The sequence below is a fragment of the Schistocerca nitens genome, chromosome 6 (genome assembly GCF_023898315.1).
Source record: "Schistocerca nitens isolate TAMUIC-IGC-003100 chromosome 6, iqSchNite1.1, whole genome shotgun sequence".
Taxonomy (NCBI): domain Eukaryota; kingdom Metazoa; phylum Arthropoda; class Insecta; order Orthoptera; family Acrididae; genus Schistocerca; species Schistocerca nitens.
Window position 1 is genome coordinate 630,267,098 of NC_064619.1, and position 23,197 is coordinate 630,290,294.

The 23,197-nt window shown below is 43.8% G+C and overlaps 1 protein-coding gene across 1 annotated transcript in view; it reads right to left on the bottom strand.

The window, feature by feature from the left end:
• Nucleotides 1–23,197, bottom strand: part of LOC126262249 (cytochrome P450 6k1-like) — a 66,395-nt gene that overhangs the window by 23,831 nt on the left and 19,367 nt on the right. The window contains exons 2-4 of the mRNA XM_049958735.1: nt 21,141–21,367; nt 12,557–12,795; nt 4,705–4,967 (exon numbers count right to left, since the gene is read on the bottom strand). Coding sequence (XP_049814692.1) covers nt 4,705–4,967; nt 12,557–12,795; nt 21,141–21,360 — 722 coding nt within the window. The 5' untranslated portion in view covers nt 21,361–21,367. The remainder of the gene's footprint in view (nt 1–4,704; nt 4,968–12,556; nt 12,796–21,140; nt 21,368–23,197) is intronic.

The following is a 23,197-nucleotide window of genomic DNA, read 5'->3' on the forward strand; positions in this document are numbered from 1 at the left end:
AATTGTAACATCCACACTCAGGCCAGCACACATTGATTCTTCCTTGACGGGAGTCCCTATCATTTGTTGTCCAGCCAGCCGAAGTGGCCGTGCGGTTCTAGGCGCTGCAGTCTGGAACCGCGAGACCGCTACGGTTGCAGGTTCGAAACCTGCCTCGGGCATGGATATGTGTGATGTCCTTGGGTTAGTTAGGTTTAACTAGTTCTAAGTTCTAGGGGACTAATGACCTCAGAAGTTGAGCCCCATAGTGCTGAGAGCCATTTTGAACCATTTGTTGTCCTCGTTCTTTGCACCAATTTCTTTGTTTCCGCTACGCAAATGTTTTGCAGAAGAGTGTGAATCTCGGGTACACGGCACGATACGACGTGTCAATTTCTCTAAAGGTTCCATTTGATTGTCCGTGGACAAAAATCATGTCGGCTGATCCCGTAAATTGGTGGGTCGCTGTTTAATCTAGGTTTACCGAGTGAACACTTCAACTTGTAAATTCAGACTGCACTCTAATAACCGTTGATATCAGGCCTAAACACGCTCATTCTGTAGTGTGGTTTCCTGTGTCCATTCCTAGAAAGTCGCTTTTTCTTACAGTAGTTTCAGACATAAATGTTATGGAATTATGGGACTAATTTCCGAAACTCGTAGTGAAATTGCGTGTTTATGGAATATCGTCTCAGTTATATGATTTCCTATCAGAGAGGTCACAGTTCGTAGTAATTGACGGAAAGTCATCGAGTAAAACAAGTGATTTCTGACGTTCCGCGATGTAGTGTTATAGGCCCTTTGCTGTTCCTTATCTATATAAACGATTTTGGAGACAATCTGAGCAGCCGTCTTCGGTTGTTTGCAGATGACGCTGTTGTTTATCGACTGATAAAGTCATCAGAAGATTAAAACAAACTGCAAAACGATTTCAAAAAGATATTTGAATAGTGCTTAAAGTGGCAGTTGACCCTAAATAACGAAAAGTGTGAGGTCATCCACATGAGTGCTGAAAGGAACTCGTCACACTTCGGTTACACGATAAATCAGTCTAATCAAAAAGCCGTAAATTCAACTAAATACCTAGGAATTACAATAACGAACAACTTAAATTGGAAGGAACACACAGAAAATGTAGTGGGGAAGGCTAAGACTGCGTTTTATTGGCAGGACACTTAAAAAATGTAACAGACCTACTAAGGAGACTGCCTACACTACTTTTGTCCGTCCTGCGCGGTTGGGATTTACCATATAGGACTGACGGAGTACATCAAAAAACTTCAGAGAAAGGAAGCATGTGTTGTATTATCCCGAAATATGTGAGAGAGTCTCACATAAATGATACAGGATTTGGGCTGGAAATCATTAAAAGAAAGGCGTTTTTCGTTGCGACGGAATCTTCTCACGAAATTCCAATCACCAACTTTCTCCTCCGAATGCGAAAATATTTTTTTGGCACCGATCTACATGGGAAGAACGATCAGCACGATAAAATAAGGGAAATCAGAGCTCGTACGGAAAGATATAGGTGTTCATTCTTTCTGCGCGCTGTACGAGATTGGAATAATAGAGAATTGCGAAGCTGGTTCGATCGACCCTCTGGCAGGCACTTGAATGTGATTTGCAGAGTACCCACGTAGATGTAGATGTAGAAACTATGTGGTTACCGAAGTTGGGCCGAGCTGGGAAGTTGGATGAGTCTATAAATACGTAAACAGCGCATAATCGGAAAAGTACGTGGAGCAATTAAGTGAATCCAAGTAACACTAGCCCACACTGTAGAACAGCCAGTAGAGGAAGAAGAAAATAGCGCAGTGAAGGTCGATGGCCGACTCCAAGTTCCTGGTCGAAGTCCAGGTGATGGGGAACGCAGGCAGCAGAGCCGGCTACCTTGGTTGGTGACGGCCTGTGTGGTACGGAGTCGTACGTAGAGGAGGTTCCGATCGCGACACTGGGTGCAGGCTCAAAGCTTGGCGGAAGATGCATTGGAGTCGCTTTGCGTCACCCTAAATAGCCAGGCGGTATAGAGATACTGGAGGAACTATACGTGATCACGTGGCCTGCAGAGGCAAAGAGATCCGTGGGGCCAGCGATCTGACCTTCGACGTCAGACCGTCGGTCCACCATTGCTGCGAGAAGGATTGCTCGTTTATGTGATGTACAGCCTGTGGTGTCACCGCCAGACACCACACTTTCTAGGTGGTAGCTTTTAAATCTGCCACGGTCCGGTAGTATACGTCGGACCCGCGTGTCGCCACTGTCAGTGATAGTAGACCGAGCGCCACCACACGGCAGGTCTAGAGAGACGTCCTGGCACTCGCCCCAGTTGTACAGCAGACTTTGCTAGCGAAGCCACACTGACAAGTACGCTCTCATTTGCCGAGACGATAGTTAGCATAGCCTTCAGCTAAGTCATTGGCTACGACCTAGCAAGCCGCAATAGCTTTGATAATTAATATTTTGAAACATGTATCATCAAGAGCGATGTTCTACAAAAGTGGATTTAAGTTAAGTATTACAGCAACTGCGTCCATTTTCTAAGTTCTCATTTCCTTTTAACTGTTCCAGACCTCACGCCAATCTGCGTGAGCTTAACGCGTGCCTTTCGGCTTCCTCTCGTTGTGACTTGGCTGTCTTGCTAAGTCACAACACAGCCCATACACAGCAACTTCCATGGTCAGCTACCGTTTCATCCAGTGTCAGAAACTAAAACACTGTGCATGTAAAGTAATACGTCAATGAACTGTGAACTTAAACCCCAGACAATGCAGTAGTTTGATTAGGAGATAGTACCACTAAGAAAACGAAATTATTGAAACCATTAAATAATGTAAAACCATGTGTAGCAATATGTGCAAATCATTACAAATGGTCGTCATCGGAGATGCAACCCTGGAGATAACGTCAAGCAGAGCAGTTGAAGATAGTTAGGAATGAGAGGAAGTAGGGACTGGATGTTGTGTGGAAAGTGCTGAGTAAGGTCGAACTATATGAAGGAATAATGTAGCAATCAACGAATTTAAGACAGAATATTGAGGGCTGCAGGTAGTACTGAATAGCGAATATCAAATTACTCGAACAAGCTTATTTTTGACAAAGTGCAACATAGTAGTGTAACAGGTAATAACAGTATATGGTAACGATAGGTGTGGTATTGTAAGTAGGCCGTTCAGGTTTTTATGTTGATAACGCCACGTAGTGCTTTGTATGAAAATCACGGACTGTGCTGTGTGCAGTTTGTGGCTGGTTTGCATTGTTGGAATTTTTGCTATTGTTGTGTTGGGCAGATGGACGTGAACAGCCGTGTAGCGTTGCGCAGTTGGCCGTGAGCCGCCAGCAGTGATGGATGTGAGGAGAGGTATGGGAGAATTTTGAGAGCGGACGACCTGTACGTGTGTCCGTCAGAAAAAGGAAATTTGTAAGACTGGATGTCATGAACTGACATATATATATATATATATATATATATATATATATATATATATATATATATATATATATATATATATATATAATGACTTTTGAACACTATTCAGGTAAATACATTGTTTGTTCTGTACCAAAATCTTTCGTTTGCTAACTATGCCTATCAGTTGTCAGTGCCTTCAGTAGCTAGAATCTTTTATTTAGCTGGCAGTATTGGCGCTCACTGTATGGCAGTAGTTCGGGTAACGAAGATTTTTGTGAGGTAAGTGATTCATGAAAGGTATAGGTTATTGATGGTCAGGGCTATTCTTTTGTAGGGTTTATTGAAAGTCAGATTGCGTTGAAGGAAAAAAATGTTGTGTGTCACTTTAGTGATGATAAGAATAAGTAACGAGAGAAATGTCTGAGTACGTTCAGTTTTGCTCAGCTGTTTGAAAATCAAATAACGTAGAGGTTTTCCAGCACTGTCATTTATAAATTTTTCTAAGGCGATGTTTCAGTATTATAACAGAGAAAATAATAGGTGATAAATCAAAGGCGATGTTTAGGTCTCTCTTATTTCAATAAATCATTTACCTACAAACTTATCCATCAAGAAAGGATCGATTCACTCCATCGCAGCTGAACTCAATTGCAAAGAATTGATTTGTATAGCAGGGGTTGCAGCATAGTTCTTCGGACGAAGGAAACGTCTTGGGTCTGTAAGCATTGTTTGCATGTCGTAGAATCTCTACGTAGATTTCCTTGCACTTAGATTCCATTGAAAACCGCAGTTAGATTCAGTAGCAAGGACAGACGTATAAATTAGCAAGGCTTATAGCCATTAAAATTTAACAGACAGAGAACAGTAGACAAGCAACCGTCTGACTTCATAACTTCGACTTGGACATTTCCGGAACCTCAGACCGTCAGATTTCTCTCTGGCACTATTCCTGAAAGCCTGGACCATTTTCAAGGAAACCTCCTGTAGGAGGAGACGCTGCTCGCTGAAGTAATGCTAGACTGTAAGAACTCAGCTTTACGATCAGGTCCAGCCTTTCTATAGTAACTGACAGCCCTGTAACAGTTCGTGAAATGGCGAAAACTTGAGAGCCCAGGCGTGGCGAGTGAGAGCATAAGAAATGTTTCGTTCGAGGAGCTGAGAAGTGGTATCGGTAGCAAGGAAGTGGAGGTGTTCTAAGTTAATGGTGTGCAGCGTTTTGCCTTCAACACATCCAAGTCATGACAGAAGACTATTAGGGTTTAACGTTCCATCCACAAAGAGGTCATAACAGACGAATTGATAGTTGCGGGTCTTACCTTGCATAATTCATCACCGTTGGACTGATGATGGTCAGAATGGTAACGATGCCTGCACGCAAAGAGGGCTCGAAGATCTTGCGTCCCCACTGTCGGAACTCGTGGTCAGGGTTCCGCTGGCAGTTGCACTCTTGGCCGAAGGCGACGGAGGAGATGACGTCAGTGGTGAACCGCGCAATCAGCTCGCGCACCTCCACCGACTGCCCGCGGTCCACCATTTCCCCCACCACGTCCGCCATCTCGCGCCCGTTGTCCTGGATAGTCTATCACATAAATGCATACACCTTGTCAGTGGCCGTAAGAGAGAAGCGTGTTTCAGCAAACTAGCGTGTTCCTATTGCTGGATTCAGGACTTTTATGAGATAGAACTTGAGACGTAAATGAAGGTAATTTCCGCGTTACCCCTTGGGAGTGTTACAGGGACATTGTTGTTTGCAGTGTATAAATATGATCTTGTGGATATCGTCGGAACCTCCGTCAAGCTTCTTGCAGATGACGCCGTTGCCTACAGCAAGACGGTAACGCCATACGACTGTAGCAAAATGCAGGAATATATCCGGAGAAACTGTGGCTGTTTCGGGTACTGGCAGTTGCTACAAACGTAAAGAAACGTATCATAAGTAGGCGGAGAGATCCACCACTACCCGATTAGGGCTTTGTTGAAAACGTTTTCTTTATTTATAGACTCAATCACATTCTTATGACACAGTCATAACTGGTTTCGGCCATACAGTGACCATCTTCAGATTCTAAAGGCGGCATACACGGAACACAGGTTCATGCGTTGTCAAACTCTAAAATAACTAGGACGAACGTAAAATAACTAAGACTAAACATCCGAAGCGACCTAAAGTGAATCGACCACATAACAGAAATTGTAGGAAAAACCGATGCCAGGCTGAGATTCAGTGGACATATACACCGAAGAGCCAAAGAAACTGGTACATCTGCCTAATATTATGTAGGGCCCCCGCGAGCAAGCCGAAGTCCCGCAGCAGCACGTGGTATAGACTCGACTAATGTCTGAAGTAGTACTAGAGGAAACTGGCGCCATGAATCCTGCAGGGCTGTCCATAAATCCCTAAGAGTAATAGGGAGTGGAGATCCCTTCTGAACGGCACGTACCAAGGCATCCAGATATACTCAATAATGTTCATGTGTGGGGAATTTGGTGGCCAGAGGAAGTGTTTAAACTCAAGAGTGTTCCTGGAGCTACTCTGTAACAATTCTGGACATGTGGCGTGTTGCATTATCGTGCTGGAATTGCCCAAGTCCGACAATGAACATGAATGGATGCAGACAGGATGTTTACTTACATGTCAGCTCTCAGAGTCGTATCTAGACGTATCAGGGGTCGCATATCACTCGAGGTGTTCAGGCCCCACACCATTACAGAGCCTCCACCAGCTTGAACAGTCCCCTGATGACATGCAGGGTCCACGGATTCATGATGTTGTCTCCATACCCGCACACCCATTCGCTCGATACAACGAGACTCGTCCGACTAGGCAACATGTTTCCAGTCCAATGTTGGTGTTGACGGGACCAGGCAAGGCGTAAAGCTTTGTGTCTTGCAGTCACCAAGCGAACGCGAGTGCGTCTTCGGCTTCGAAAGCCCCACACCGAATATATTCCGTTGAATGGTTCACACGCTGACACTTGTTCATGGCCCAGCACCGAAATCTGCAGCAATTTGCGGAAGGGTTGCACTTGTCACGTTGAACCGTTATCTTCAGTCGTCGTTGGTCCTGTTCTTGAAGGTTCTTTTTCGGCCGCAGTGATGTCGGAGCTTTGGTGTTTTACCGGTTTCCTGATATTTACGGTACACTCTCAAAATGGTCGTACGGGGAAATCGGCACTTCATCGCTACAATGGAGACGCTGTGTCCCATCGGTTCTGTGCCGACTATAGAACCACGTTCAAACTCACTTAAACTTCGATAACCTGCCACTGTAGCAGCAGTAACCTATCTAACAACTGATATTCTGCCTGTTTACATATCTCTGTATTTGAATAGCATGCCTATAGCAGTTTCTTTGGCGATTCAGTGTAATTTATCCACGAAACAAAGGCTGAAAAAACCCTTGTTTGACAGACTCTTGGATAATGTTCATTGACCTGGACTCTTTTACCAAGTAGGATTAAGGCAACCGATGGCGAGTATTCGACAAAGGATTCACGTTTCGCGCTGGGATCGTTTAGGCGGGGCGTGTCCGTTACGGAAATTCCTTGTGTATCACGGAGAATTTTGCTGTAGAAATTCCCAGAAATCAGAGCTCGTACGGATTGCGACTGTTCCCAGGCGCCGTTCGCGATTCGAACAGAGAAGCGGGTAAGCGATGGTGGTGTGAGATCTACCATCTGCCACACAGTATGGTGTGACCTTGAAGAGGATAGACGTAGATGTTAAAAGATTAAAAAGAAGTCTGTAATTCTTTTTATTACAAAAATCTATGCTTTTATATGCAGTTTACCTCACGTAACGTGTTGAGGATTTTCTGACGTCCCAACTACATACAAACAACAGGAGGCACGTAAAGCTTAATGGTGGCGGCGCAACGGAAACGAAATCTCTCAGTGCAGAACAGACATCAGAGAGGATGAAAACAGGTAATTAGTGCAACTGAAGAGGTAGTTCACGTAGTAAATGCTGAATTTTTTTCCGATAGTCTAGATAAACTTGCACTCAGATGCCAAATAGTTCAACCACACTATGGACTAGGAGATTTAAAAAAAATGATCGATCAATGCGATTTCGCTAAAATTTGGTTACTTGCATTGTTGCTCCTCGCTTCACAGCTTCGAGAATTATAATGTTCTCGAATTGTAAGGATATTGTATTTCACGTTACAAAGCTATTACATTTTGAAGAACAAGGAACTAAAACTGGGAAACAGAAGAAAATTCACCACCTGCTTTGCTCAATCTCCAACATGGAATAAAGACATTATGAGGGTTACTTTTCTCTTGTTGTACTTGAAGTGTATGGTTCGACAAGGCGTTAAAAGCCCACAATTATTGTGGCAGTGTTCGCATTTAACGAGCTACCTTGTAAGAGGTATGCGCTGCCTGAGATATGTAAGCTATAAGAGAATCTGAGACCAAAGAGTAGTGTTGACGGCAGTACGAACTGTGTAGCAGTAGCAGTAAGTTGTTGCTAGCGAGCAGTCGCCTGTTGTCGCTTGTGAGTCCTGTCTGGTGTATCATGTTGGTTGGGCCGGTCGCGGTGCAGCGATGCCGGATCCTGAGTATTATTGTATAAGGTAAAAAAAGCAGCCTCGCGCATATCTAGTAACATTATGTAAACTCAGATGTAAATCTTTTAAAAAATGTCCTAATAATAATCTTTGTCTAATTTCTAACAAGCATTCATTTCAATTTAAAGAATTTAATTTTTTTTAATGCATGATAATTCCGATTGTTGCAAAAGAAAAATCATTTGCTTCCTTTCATAAATAATAAATGTATAGGCCAGCATTGCACAGAGCTGTGCCGGGAAAAGCTATTGTAAGAGCAGATAGTTGCCGACTTTATCGAGGTGAGAATTTTTGCTTTTTATTCAGAATGATCTTACAGGGCCATGACGCAGCACTGCTGTCGTCCAAATTTTACCAGGTTATTGAATTTATTTTTTATTACGAGCTTTAGGAATTTTTCTGTTTCGGGCTTACATTAAATGGGAAACAAAATTTTGTGAAGAGGTTAAATGAATGAATTTCTGTAGGGAGGTTATAAATGGGACCCAATTTTGTTCTGAGGTTACACAAAAATTAGAATCATTAACCAAATAATATTTAAAATTATTTCGTGTGGGGAGGTTACAACCTGTCGGGATAAAACAAGTTTATTTGGTTCCTTAAATTGCTGCAACCCACAAGACTCATGTGTCCAGGCGGCAGCGACATACCCCTACACGGGGCAACAAAGTGCCTGAGCAGATTTCCTTGAAATGCAGTTCTAACCAAGTACGACACGCAGTTCGCTGTGAACGAGCTCTGCAGACAGTCTCCCGGATTACAAAAATTGCGTTTTTTTAGTCGGGTACACACTCATAACACGCCTGCCACATTTGTCTGACTTCAGATCATTAACTAATGGCCGCTGAATACTGTATATCGGCTACCTTCCACGCAACATGTGCTGCCACCTTCTAGATAAGTATAGGCGTGAAATTTAAAACGATACGCGGTATTCTGAAGTTTGTGACTTATTTACGACTCAGCCTCTTAGTGCTACAGTCATGCTCATAAATTAAGGATAATGCTGATACATGGTGTAACAACGCTCTGGTGGGCGGTTTGCGGATTTAAATCACCTCGGTGTATAACCACGTGGTGCATATGAGCTGCGGTCGTCGCACGGTGGCGCTGGCAGCAGTCCACATACGCAGGGGCGTGTTGGTGCATGTGAGAGTACAGTGCAGCGAGTAAGTGTGCTGACGTTTCAGACGTGCTAATGGTAACTGTGTGTTGAAAATGGCTCAAAGAACACATATTGATAACGTTATGAGGGGTAGAATACTAGGACAGAAGCTGGTCAAAACCAGCAGGTCGTAGGAAGGGCCCTCCGCGTGTACAAAGTGTGATCTCAAGATAATGGCAACGATTCCAGCAGACAGGAAACGTGTCCGCGCGCTACAGTACGGGACGTCCACACAGTGCAACACCACAAGAAGACTGATATCTCAGCATCAGTGCCCGCAGACGGCCACGGAGTACTGCAGGTAGCCTTGCTTGGGAACTTACTGCAGCCACTGGAACAGTTGTCACCAGACACACAGTCTACAGACGACTGAACAGACATGGTTCCACTGACCCCTGGTCACAGGAGAGCCCGTAAAGCCTGGTGTCAAGAACACAGTACATGGTCATTGGAACAGTGGTACCAGGTTATGTTCACGGACGAGACCGGGTATAGTCTGAACAGTGATTTTCACCGGGTTTTCATCTGGCGTGAACCAGGAACCAGATACCAACCCCATAATGTCCTTGAAAGGGGCCTATATGGAGGTCATGGTTTGATGGTGTGGGGTGGGATTATGATTGGTGCACGTACACCCCTTCATGTCTTTGACAGAGGTACTGTAACAGGTCGGGTGTATCGGGACGTCATTTTGCAACAGTATGTCCGCCTTTTCAGGGGTGTAGTAGGTCTCACCTTCCTCCTGATGGATGATAACGCACGACCTCACCGAGTTGACGTTTTGGGGCAGTACCTTGAAACAGAAGATATCAGGCGAATGGAGTGGCCTGCCTGTTCTCCAGACCTAAACCCCATCGAGCACGTCTGGGACGCTCTCGGTCGACGTATCGCTGCACGTCTTCAAACTCCTAGGACACTTCAGGAGCTCCGACAAGCACTGGTGCAAGAATGGGCGGCTGTGCCCCAGCAGCTGCTCGACCACCTGATGCAGAGTATGCCAACCCGTTGTGCGGCCTGTGTACGTGTGCGTGGTGATCATATCCCATACTGATGTCGGGGTACATGCGTAGGAAACAGTGGCATTTTGTAGCACATGTGCTTCGGGACGGTTTTCTCAACTTACCACCAATACCGTGGACTTACAGATCTGTGTCGTGTGTGTTCCCCATGTGCCTATGCTATTAGCGCCAGTTTTGTGTAGTGTCACGTTGTGTGGCACCACATTCTGCAGTTATCCTTAATTTATGAGCATGAGTGTAGTAAGCCTCTATGACCAGTCACTGTCATATAAAGAAAAGTTGCACGCAAAAGTATGATACACTTTGCGTTTTGTACAAAACTACCTGGATAATACCTTGAACTTCAGCCTAGACTACCATTATCCTAAGTAATATTTTAACAAGTTATCATGTCGCTATTATGACATATAGCTGGGCGCACAGTTCGGGTCAGTAGTCTATGTGCCAGTGTCCAGCGTTACATTGCAGTCCAAATTTTATAGTCGTCCGGATTAACCGTTATGGGGTAACAACAGGGTGACGGTGGAAAAAGCTCTAATTTCTTTTTTACTACGGAATTCCAATGTATATACATTGAAGAATTCTTTCCCAAAATATCTAAAAAGTAGGGATTCCGTGAGCGTTTGAAGCTCATCGTTCACGGCACGCCTCGGCGTTAGAGAACCGGTTCCCCGCTCACGCTCCTCATTTAAAGCGATTCGAGTAAAACTGATTTGATGGAGCGTCGTTTGAGCGGTTTTACTCAAAATGTGAACGAAAGTTTCAATAGTCTCATTTGAAGATACGCTCTAAAAATAGCGTCCAACCGAAGCGAAATTGTCACCATCGCTTCCAATTTGGCCGTATGTATATTCAGTGTAGACTGTACTGCATTAAGCACTTGGAAAATGCTCTTCAAGTCAAAATCGGTGACGAAATGCGCCGATTCTGTGAGGATAGAGACACCAGCGGCGATGGATGCGGTCAGCGACGAAAAGACCGTTAAGGACGAAAATGAGGGTTTATCAGGTAAAAGTAACAGAAATTGGCCACCCACTAGCCGGGGCGACAATTATATGGAGCAGGCATCGATGATATCCCGCAAGTTTAAAGTTTTGTCCCTTTTCTTATATGATAAATACCTGTTAAACTTTAAACGGTTTTTTTCTCAAAACAATGTTTTTCGGCATGGCTGTTGTCACCCACCCTACAATTTTTATTCGACTTTAATGATTTTTGGCCTTCCTTGAAGGAAACTGAATTCTCTCGAGTTCATCGTAGCCGATGTTTTTATGCTCAAGTTTTGTATTTTTTTTTTTCCAGCTAAGAAAGAGGTGTCCAAAAATGGCCACATTTTTCAAATTTCACCCGTTTTTTTTTTTCAAATCCCTATTATGAACTGAAAATACATCTGTAAGGGTCAGGGTGATATGCAAATTTCGTGTTTCAGATAACCACAACCGGATTTACAGCGACAACCGTCTATCTACCTCATTTCGGAGCTACCTCGGGAAAATCCCAATTACAGTGAAGATATTAATATTTTTCAATAAAAATAGCAGTTGCAGCAAATCTCATTTCTCTACTACATTCCAGTACGGAGAAAGAAAAATCCTGAATTTCAGCAATATTCTCGTCCATCATCCTGTCCTTCGCCCTTAAGGCTTGTGAATGGAAGCACATGAATAGTACGGGAACGTTACGCTCTGTACGAGACTATCAGCCTCCTGGGAGGACCTAACTGAGAGCGGGCAGATGGTGAGATTTTGGAATTCAGTACGGTGTTGGCCCACCCTTAGCCTTGATGATAGATTCCACTCTCTCAGGCACACGTTCAAACAGGTGCTGGAAGGTTTCTTGGGAATTGCAGCCCTTTCTTCACGGAGTTCTACACTAAGGAGAGGTATCGATAACGGTCGGTAAGGCCTGGCACGAATATTAGTTGGAAACGGTGAAGAGTCAATACTGCTACATCTTCAGGGAGATCAACCAGATCAGACGTGACGTTTGAAACTACTGATTTTTTAGTAACGTCTATAAAGACGTCACGAACGTCGGTTTTTCATTATTGTGTCTCCCTCCATAAAGACAAAAATTCCGTAATGGTGAGGTTCCATTTACACGACCAGAATATATAGCGTAGATGAAGTTTCCCATCAGTGATGAAGCAAAACGTTCTGTACGGAGAAAAATCGAAGAAGACTAAACGGCATTGTTATGAAGTCAAGTTTTCTTAATGTAGTGGTAATCGATTGTGGACCTATAGGCCACGACAGTCTTCAAACTAGTCTGTATTGTCGTCGACCGCTTTGGTGGTCATCTCCACATAAGGGAAAGATTTATAGCTTTCGAGAGACAATTTTCGCATCAAAGCCGTTGGGTTTGTGGCACAAAACGATTACGCTGTGAAACCGCATCACGCATCAACTCACCTTGAACATCCCCTTTAGTTTTCCAGATGTGAACGTAGGGCTCAACTTGATTCTCAGCTGGCGCCACTTCTTTCCTCCCAACGCAAAGAGATGTTGGTTGAGAGGTTCTTCGTCGTCGATGAACAGTCCCCTGTCGTGGAACGTCCCGAAATCCTTGACAAGGACGTGGCGAATGAGTTCAGGGTCACGGATAAGCAGCAGTGGCCGACGGAACCCGTAAAACCCGACATACCTCTCTCCTGAAATGAAAACAGAGCAGAGTTACGACATAAACTGACGGCGCACATCTTTCTGATGTAATAAAACTTAGATGCCACCACAACGATCGTACCGATTCTCAGTGTTAGCTAGATCCGCAATTGAGACAAATAGAAAATCGTGTGGGACATGACGCGACATTTCGAAGCCCACACGAGCTCTATGGTGAGGATCCCGGTGAACTTGGTCAGTCTATGCTTGATACGACTTAGGCCAACCAGATCTGCTGTTGACTTTACCTGGCCTGCTTTGTTATCTAATAGCGACACGGATAATGGAATAGTGGCTTTTATGCTGGCATTACACTATCATATTTCTGTGTCAAAGCTGATATGTCAAATATTTATGTCAAAGAAATTTGATGGTGTAATAGGGAACTTTGTCAAATGTGGCCTGTTGTCAAATAAATATGATCAAATCTAGGGCATCGCCATAGATTTGATCATAAAAGTCGTTTGTCGCCTGTTCACTGCTACAGGTATGTGACATGTAACCGCTTTGAGCGCTGGCGTCGCTACAGCTATTTGACATCCGTGTAATGTGTTTCTAAACATGGCTTCGAAGTTGGTGTGTTTCTTCGACTCTTATGGATTTTTTTTATATACACTTGCTCCGACTACTGTTTGGGGTGACAAAGTGGCTCAGTGTATGCTATTAATTGTGTCTTGATGGGCAGGTGGAATACCCGTCAGGCGACTACATGTCCACATTCACAGCTACAGCCATCCACCTCTACATCTCGAAACATCCAGGTTGCTTTTCTACAAGCCGGAATAGAGGATGTGGTCACACTCTAAAATAAAAAGTTCTTTCTTAGCTTTCTCTTCTACTTCGTTTATGTTTGAATTCTGAATGCCACAAGCTAGAAAGCGCTTCATCCGTTTCGCACTTTTTATTAATTTTATATTTGTTGGAACACGGATTCCATTAATCAAATTATTCAAAAATAGAAATAGTTCTTATTGCCCATATAGTTTACTAAACATTTACTTATCTTCACGTATTTCTCCTTCCGTGCTCTATAAATCGCTTCAAACGTTTCTGAAATTACTTTGGTTAATGTGCATTGTAATATTCGAGTGCTGTGTTGTGAACTAGAGTAACTCGCTCTGCATCAAGAAATCGCAGTCTCACAGTTTGTCTGTCTTCTGCACATATAGCATTTCTCAAGAGAGTACTCTGTTTTTCAATATGAGAAGCCCCTTTACCGAGTAAATACTGAAATACTCTCTCATCCACTCGTATGTAATTTATGTATTAATTCCTGAATTCCTCCACTTGTAGGTCTCACAACAAATTTTGCTCAATGCTTTTATTATATCGAAGTAATACCTAAGGCTTCATCCGAGTATGTTTCCTTTTTTCCGTTGCTTTATTCCAAATACGCACACAATGCAATTGTGGTACTAAAAACTGCAACGCATAACAACAAGCTGTTGTCCACCATCTCGAAATTTGACGAAGTATTTGACGGCAGTGTAATACCTCTTTTTAGCGCCACGTCATAGACCTTTGTCAAAGAAATTTCGCGAATATTTTATCATATTCCATTGTCACCGATGTTGCGAGTGCGCTAAACACCTCTACAAGAACAGAACAAACAACAACATAAAATGCGCTGCACGTCGCAGGAGTGTGCGGCTGCTAAGGACAAATAGTCGTTAGCAAACTACTTCTGGACCACCATCCGGATCTCAGTTGTAGCTGGCTTGTTCATGTACGTGGGGCTCTGACCGAGGGTAGTGTTTACCCAGGTAGTAATGAGACCAAAATGATAATGCCGCTAGTGCATCGAGACTATCTCTAAGGACTGGAGTAGATATCGTTATGATGTTTTGAGGCCATTCCATGTATTTTTGGTCTGGTTCACAGCAAGCCAGGCCGATATTGTGGGCAGGCGAGTAACCATCGACACTGCCTCTTAGCTCCACGTGTCTACGAGAACATGTCTGCTTTTCTTTAGCTGTCTGTTACTGGTCTGTAGTCTACCTCTCTCTTCTCTACATTAATCATTTAATTTCAACCAGATCGAAATCACTGCAGCATGTGAAGAAGAAACGGACGCCGTCACAGTTCAGAGATAAGCAGACCATCAGCTGGTTGGGATGGTTAGGACGTCTTTGACAGGCAAAATTCATTAATTTAGATCCCTCCAAAGAACAAGACAGCTCCGAATACAGAACACTACCTTCGGAGTGATGACTGTCCTTATCGAAGGTAAACTGAAGAGCCAAAGAAACTGGTACACCTGCCTAATATCGTGTAGGGCACCCGCGAACACGCAGAAATACTGCAAAACGACGTGGCAAGGACTCGACTAAAGTCTCAAGTAGTGCTGGAGGGAACTGACATCATGAATCCTGTAGGGCTATCCATAAATCCGTCAGAGTACGAGGGATTGGAGAGCTCATCTCAACAGCATGTTGCAAGGCATCGAAGATATGCTCAATAATGTTCATATCTGGGGAGTTGGTGGCCAGCAGAAGTGTTTAAACTCAGAAGAGTGTTCCTCGAGCCACTCTGGAGCAATTCTGGACGGTGGGGTGTTGCATTGTCCTGCTGAAGTTGCCCAAGTCCGTCGGAATGCACAATGGACACGAATGGATGCAAGTGACCAGACAGGCTGATTACATACGTGCCACCTGCCAGAGTTCTATCTAGACATATCAGGCGTCCCATATCACTCAACTGCACACGCCTCACAGCATCACAGAACCTCCACCAGCTTGAACAGTCTCCCGCTGACTTTTAAGGTCCATAGATTCTTGAGGTTGCCTCCATACCCGTACACGTCCAACCGCTGGAGAAAATTTGAAACGAGACTCATCCGACCAGGCAACATGTTTCCAATCATCAACAGTCCAATGTCGGTGTTGGTTCCAGGAGAAGCGTAAAGCTTTGTGTCGTACAGTAATTAAGGATGCACGAGTGATCCCTCGTGTACGAAAGCCCATATTTCCATATCGATGATATTTCTTTCAATTATGCCTGTTTACAGATCTCTGTATTTGAATACGCATGACTACACCAGTTTCTTTGGCGCTTCCTCACTGCTACATATCTGCGGCTGTGTAGCCATTTTCAGGGGTAGGCAGTGTAACCTGCCAATAAAAAAAAATTGGTCGCGGACAAACTATCGTCCAATCATACGTTCTTAAAATGTAACTCTCTGGCGATGGCACATAGCTGGCGGAACTTGGAAATTAGCAATGAAACAATAACAAATAATACGTATACCGTAGCTGAAACACCATATCGGCGTGCAGCAATCGCTCCTGGATAGGTGTATTATAATTTGTGCCAGATGATTTCAGTTAAAGTGGAATGCTACAGCCATCCATTACTATGTTTTGTAAAATATGTTTGTATCTGATTTTTTTTTTTTTTGTAGATATCTGATGATCGAACATACACTATTTGATCAAAAGTATCCGGACACCCCCAAACACACACGTTTCTCATATTAGGTGCATTGTGCTGCCACCTACTGCCAGGTACTCCATATCGGCGACCCAGAAGACATTAGACATTGTGAGAGCAGAATGGGGCGTTCCGCGGAACTCATGGACTTCGAACGCTGTCAGGTGATTGGGTGACTTGTGTCATACGTCTGTACGCCAGATTTCCACACTACTAAAAATCCCTAGGTCCACTGTTTCCGAGGTGATAGTGAAGTGGTAACATGAAGGGACACGTACAGCACAAAAGCGAACGGGCCGACCTCGTCTGTTGACTGCAGAGACCGCCTACAGTTGAATTGGGTCATAATGTGTAATAGGCAGATATCTATCCAGACCATCACACAGGAATTCCAAACTGTATCAGGATCCCTTGCAAGTACTATGACAGTTAGGTCGGAGATGAGAAAACTTGGATTTCATCGTCGAACGGCTGCTCATAAGCCACACATCACGCCGGTAAATGCCAACGATGCCTCGCTTGGTGTAAGGAGCGTAAACATTAGACGACTGAACAGTGGAAAAACGTTGTGTGGAGTGATGAATCACGGTGCACAATGTGACGATCCGATGGCAGGGTGTGGGTATGGCGAATGCCCTGTCAACTTCATCTGCCAGCGTGTGTAGTGCCAACAGTAAAATTCGGAGGCGGTGGTGTTATAGTGTGGTCGTGTTTTTCGGGGAGGGGGCTTGCAGCCCTTCTTGTTTTGCGTGACACTGTCACAGCACAGGCCTACCTTGATGGTCTGGTTGGGTTGTTGGGTTGTTTTGCGTGAAGAGACCAAACAGCGAGGTCATCGGTCTCATCGGATTAGGGAAGGACAGGGAAGGAAGTCGGCCGTGCCCTTTGAAAGGAGCCATCCCGGCAGTTGCCTGGAGCGGTTTAGGGAAATCACGGAAAACCTAAATTAAGATGTCGGGAGGCGGGACTTGATGTTTTAAGCACCTTCTTGCTTCCCACTGTTGAAGAGCAATTCGGGATGGCGATTACATCTTTCAACCGATCGAACACCTTTTCGTAATGCACGGCCTGTGGTGGAGTGGTTACACGGCAATAACATCTCTATAATGGACTGGCTTGCACAGAGTCATGACCTGAATCCTACAGAACACCCTTGGGATGTTTTGGAACGCCGACTTCGTGCCAGGCCTTACCGACCGTTATCGATACCTCTCCTCAGTGCAGGACTCCGTGAAGAAAGGGCTGCCATTCCCGAAGAAACATTCCAGCACCTGTTTGAACGTGTGCCTGCGAGAGTAGAATCTGTCATCAAGGCTAAGGGTGGGCCAACACCGTACTGAATTCCAGCATTACCGATGGAGGGCGCCACGAACTTGTAAGTCATTTTCCGTCAGGTGTCCGGATACTTTTGATCACATAGTGTATATTGTGTTCGAACATTATGAATTGCCTCGAAGAAAACGGTCTATTGACACACAGTCAACACTGATTTAGAAAACATCGTTCTTGTGAAACACAACTAGCTCTTTACTCACACTGTGTCGAGTGCTATTGACAAGGGATTTTAAATTCATTTCGTATTTCTAGATTTCCGGAAGGTTTTTGACACTGTACTACACAAGCGGCGTGTAGTGAAATTGCGTGCTTATGGAATATCGCCTCAGCTATACGACTAGATTTGTGATTTCCCGTCAGAGAGGTCAGAGTTCGTAGTAATTGACGGATAGTCATCGAGTAAAAGTAGTGTTATAAGCCCTTTGCTGTTCCTTATCTACGTAAACGATCTGTGAGAGAACCTCAGCAGCCGTCTTCGGTTGATTGCAGATGACGCAGTCGTTTATCGACTAGTAAAGGCATCAGAAGATCAAAACAAATTGCAGAACGATTTAGAAAAAATATCTGTATGGTGCGAAAATTGGCAATTGACTCCACATAACGAAAAGTGTGAGATCGCCCACATGAGTGCTAAATGAATCCGCTCAACTTCGGCTACACGATAAAGTGCAGCGGCAGCAGCCGAGCCGACAGGAGGCAGCACTTGTCTGATAAACTGTAAACTAATTGAGTCTTTGTTTTTTGTTCACGTACTTCTGCCAAGAAGTGAGCTGTACGTGCGTATTTTACTGTGTAGACTAGTGGTTAGAAAATTAATAGTAGTTTTTGTTTTTGCGTAAGTCTTGTGAATATCCTTGTGCAGTGTAAATTTTCCCGTCGCCAGAAACTCTGTGGCGCTACGAAGTTTTAATTTTGTGCTAGTAGACAGCACACAGTTTAGATCAGTGCATTCTAGTTTGAATATTTATCTCGCGCAGTAACTTTTCGGCAAACAGAATTTCTAATAACTGGTATCTTTAAATACATCATCTTCAGTAGAAAATTTTATTTCTGTTTAATAGTTTGCGGTCCCAGAATACAGTGAGAAATCTGCACAGCAACTTTTAGTGTTACTTTGTTCTCCCTTGGTACATTTTCAAGCTCAATATTGCCATTTGAGATCTTATATCTATTTTGTACACAGTACGATATGGCTAGGAACTGTGCTTGTTGTGAGCGGATACGAGGAGAGTTGGCTGCTGTCCGTAAACAGCTAGAAGCTGCGTTGGCTTCCGTCGAAACGCTTCTAACTAATGTTCAAAGTTGCGGTAAAGTAGGGGCACCAGTGACGAGACCTACGACATCTTTGGTGCCACTGGAATCTCATGCCATATTTGGTGATGTGGCGCAGACGCATAGCGAAATTCTGCATGAGCCGCTGAAGTGTCGGAACACTGATGCTGTAGATGACCTCCTGAATCGCTCATTTCAGCTCAGCAGTGGTTTTGGGACTATTGCTGTATACCTTGTCTTTAATGCAGCGCCACAAAAAGGCGTCCCACGTGTTCAGATCAGGGGAATATGGTGGCCAATCGAGGCTCATGCCATTGGCCTCTGGGTACCCCAGAGACAAGTGCGGTTCCCAGAGTGCTCCTCCGAGACATCAAACACTCTCCTGCTTCGATGGGGTCGAGGTCCGTCTTGCACCAACCGCATCTTGTCGAAATCAGGTTCACTTTGGATAAACGGGGAGAAATCAGCTTCCGAAACCTTCACATACCGTTCGGCAGTCACAGTGCCATCAAGGAATATCGCACCGATTACTCTCTGACTGGTTCAAATGGCTCTGAGCACTATGCGACTTAACTTCTGGGGTCATCAGTCGCCTAGAACTTAGAACTAATTAAACCTAACTAACCTAAGGACATCACAAACATCCATCACACACAACCATTTGCTGTTCGCCGGCAGGTTTTCCAGGAAGTGGTGGCAAACTCCTTCCATCCTCTGGCAATCACTCGCTCTACAGCCAGTCCTGTCGGCCACCACCGAAACTCGTTTAGAAGTATCCGGAGAAGTCCGTGATTTTCTGGCTGCAGAGAGCCTCTTCCACCCCCTCAACCTCCCCTCCCCCTCCCCCTCCCTAGATACCGGTGAACCAGCTGTGGCATCCCCAATACCCACAGGACGAACTCATAGACTAAGCAGAAAATGGTGCGTTGCAAATGCACAAAGCATGTCTAGAGGGGATAGGCAAAATAATGTGAGGAGTGGTAATAATGGGATGGTTGTGTTTGACGGTCAGCAACGCAGGTAATGCAGGTGTCGCACTGGACACTGTGCGTGTTCAGTACGGACTACGCATCAGTGCAGGTTGTTTACGAGTAGTGCACACTTCGTATTTCCATCCAGAGGCTGAGGTCGACGTGCAATGAAAGACCTAACAGAGTTCTCAAGAAGGCAGATTGTGGAGGTCCGATTAGATGCAGCATCAGTAACCAAGACAGTCACTGAATGTTCCAAGAGCAACTGTTTCAACAGTCATGAGAGCGTACACAACAATATTACAGACGTCATCGTGTAAACGTAATAGTGGGCGCAAATGCAAAACTAAATGACAGAGATCGTCGTACACTAACACGGATTGTGTCAAAACAACACACAGCTACAGCGGTTAAAGTGACTGCAGAGCTCAGTAGCCATTTTAGATACCCCGTATCTATCGACACTGTCCGCCAATAACTCCATAAAGCGAATATTCATGTACGAGCTGCTATTCCGAAACCATTAGTGACGACAAGCATTGCAAAGAAGCGTAAAACATTGTGTCAGGGACATAAATCTGGACGTCTAACCTGAGGAAATACATCATATTTTCCGACGAGTCGACGTTTTCGTTATTTTCAACATCGGGCCGGGTTTACGTCTGGAAAACCCCAAAAGAAGCCTACAATCCTGACTACTTGATTCCAACAGTTAAGTGTGGAGGTGGTTGTGTGATTATGTAGGCAGCCATATCATGGTATTCTGGTGGTCCCAACATTACTCTCAAAGGCCGTGTTACAGCCATCGATTACGTGAACATTTTAGGTGATCAGGTGCACTCCATGATTCAAATGTTGTTCCATAACAATGATGCCATATTTCAGGACGATAACGCACCCATTCACACAGCCAGGACAGTACAATAATGGTGTGAGGAGCATGCAACTGAAGAACGTCTTCCCCACCCAGTACAGTCCCCGGACTTGAACGTTATCGAACCCTTGTGGGCGCTATTGGAGCGCAGATTCCGGAGCAAATTTCCATCTCTCTCGTCACTAAAGGAATCAGAAGAGTCTCTGATCGAAGAGTGGCACAACATTCCACTGGAGACTATACAATCGTTATATTCCACTATTCCAAGAAGAAATGCAGCTGTATTACGGATAAATGGGTGTTCAACTCCCTATTAACAAAACCATTCCCAAGTAATTTTGGGTGTTCACATAGTTTTCCCTATCTCCTGTTTATTATCACAGCTTATAGCACAGACTCGCTTAATTAGTAATGAACAGTTCCGTATAACTGACGAAAATTTAAAATTCCTTACTTGGAAGCTGATTGTACATTTTCTGCAGTGTCTCGCCGATAGATTCTTGGCCTAGGATGCTTCTCCGGAAGTTTCCAAACGGAACTGTAGGTTCCGCGTACGGCACCCCCTTGTTCTTCCAGTATCTGTAACTACTGGAGAACCACAGGTAGAGGGAGAGCACGGCCGCCGACAAGACGACCACCAACTCGGCGATCCAAGAGTCCAGGAGCAGCGCCATCTTCAGTCTAAAAAAAAGGAAGCAGGGAGCGTGTAACATTATTATCGAGTATGAGTGGTTAGTACAGTGTAATTAACTGTATATAATTATGAAGTGTTTATTCTTTACGCGTTAAGTTCTTTGAATTGTTGGAGGGAAATGGAAAATTGTGATGCATTTTTTGATTTAACTTAACAGTGTTCTAAAATAATGAAACCGTCTGTTTGTGAAAACAAAATTGTATGTCGAAAACTGGTTCATACTTAGGGATCTTCCATTGTGAAATAGAAAAGACGTAGGGAACCCCCTCCACTACCGAAGGGGTTGGCGCGCGAGAAAAGGTGAAAGTGGTGGTCAATTTGGGCGGCAACAGAGAGACCACGAGACGCAGTCAGTGGCTAGCAGTCGCATAGTCAACACCACTGGTGCCAAGTGAGGTATTCCGAAACCAAATCTATGATGGAATGGCCTCGGATGGGGCTCCGGCCTTAAAATGGTGCTGTCGCATTTGAAAAGGCGCTAAAGATAATGAATACACCGCCAAGAAGAATTAAATAGAGTTTAAAACCGCCAGAAGGAAATCTGATAGCCACCACGTGCTTGCCACCACTATTGCTCCACGGCTTCACCTACTTTGGAAAACCTATGTATGCCAATATGAACCAGTGTGCTTGTGTGTGCTTTTTCAATAATAATTCAAGTGTTGTAAAATTTGTGTTTGGATTTTGAAACTGTCGTCTTCATGATACCAAGCAGAGTCGTATCCTAAAAGTAATAAAGACCGAGTATCCTGTTTATGAAGAAATGCAAATTTGTTTCTATTTAAATGTGCCTAAATTTCAGTTTTAAAGTATATAAAAGTTGTTAGTTAAATCATTTGTTTTATAGATAAAGAGAGAGGCACATTACTTTAAACTTGTTAAAGAAGCTTTATTTTGCTTTGAATTGCTACTACTTTGATTGTACCAAAGTTAGTGCTAAAGAGTATAAATGTTGATAATTAAAATCTCTTGCTTACCAAGTAATGAAAAAGGCACATAATGCTAAACCTATTTGAAACTTTACTTTACCTTGAATTTATTTGCGAAGCTAAATAAGAATACTGCTAGTGTAAATTGTTATAAAGCATTGAGGACTAAATAATCTTAAGTGGGGTTGTAATTCAGTATTTATGTGATGCGAATTTTTTCTGAAATGTGTGCATAGTTGCTTATAAAGGAACGGACGGTTTAAGGGCCCCCACTTTAATCTTTGCTAGTAGGAAAAGTTTAATTTCAATTTTGTTTCTGCTATTTAAATCTGAAACATTACTACAGTGAAATGAATATGAAATGTGATAGTATAGTGTTATTTTATTGCATTTGTGATGTGTATGTTTTTGGTCCAACTTGAACTCTTGTCTGGTGCCACTTAGTCTTCTGAGATATTTGATAACATTTAGTGCTGACTTAGTTAATGGTTGAGGTAATGACTGTTATTAATAAGGGGAAGTCTCATTACATTGCTGCAACTGATTATCTGCACAATTGATAACTACTGCTACCAACTGTGCAGTTCGGCTCGTTGTTGTGTGTGTGTCCATTGCACTTTACTAATAAAAAATTTATGAAAGTCCCTTTTGAAAGAATATATATACAGGGTGGTCCATTGATCGTGACCGGGCCAAATATCTCACGAAATAGCGTCAAACGAAAAAACTACAAAGAACGAAGGGGGAAACCAGATGGCGCTACGGTTGACCCGCTAGATGGTGCTGCCATAGATCAAACGGATATTAACTGCGTTTTTTAAAATAGGAACGCCCATTTTTATTACATATTCGTGTAGTACATAAAGAAATATGAATGTTTTAGTTGGA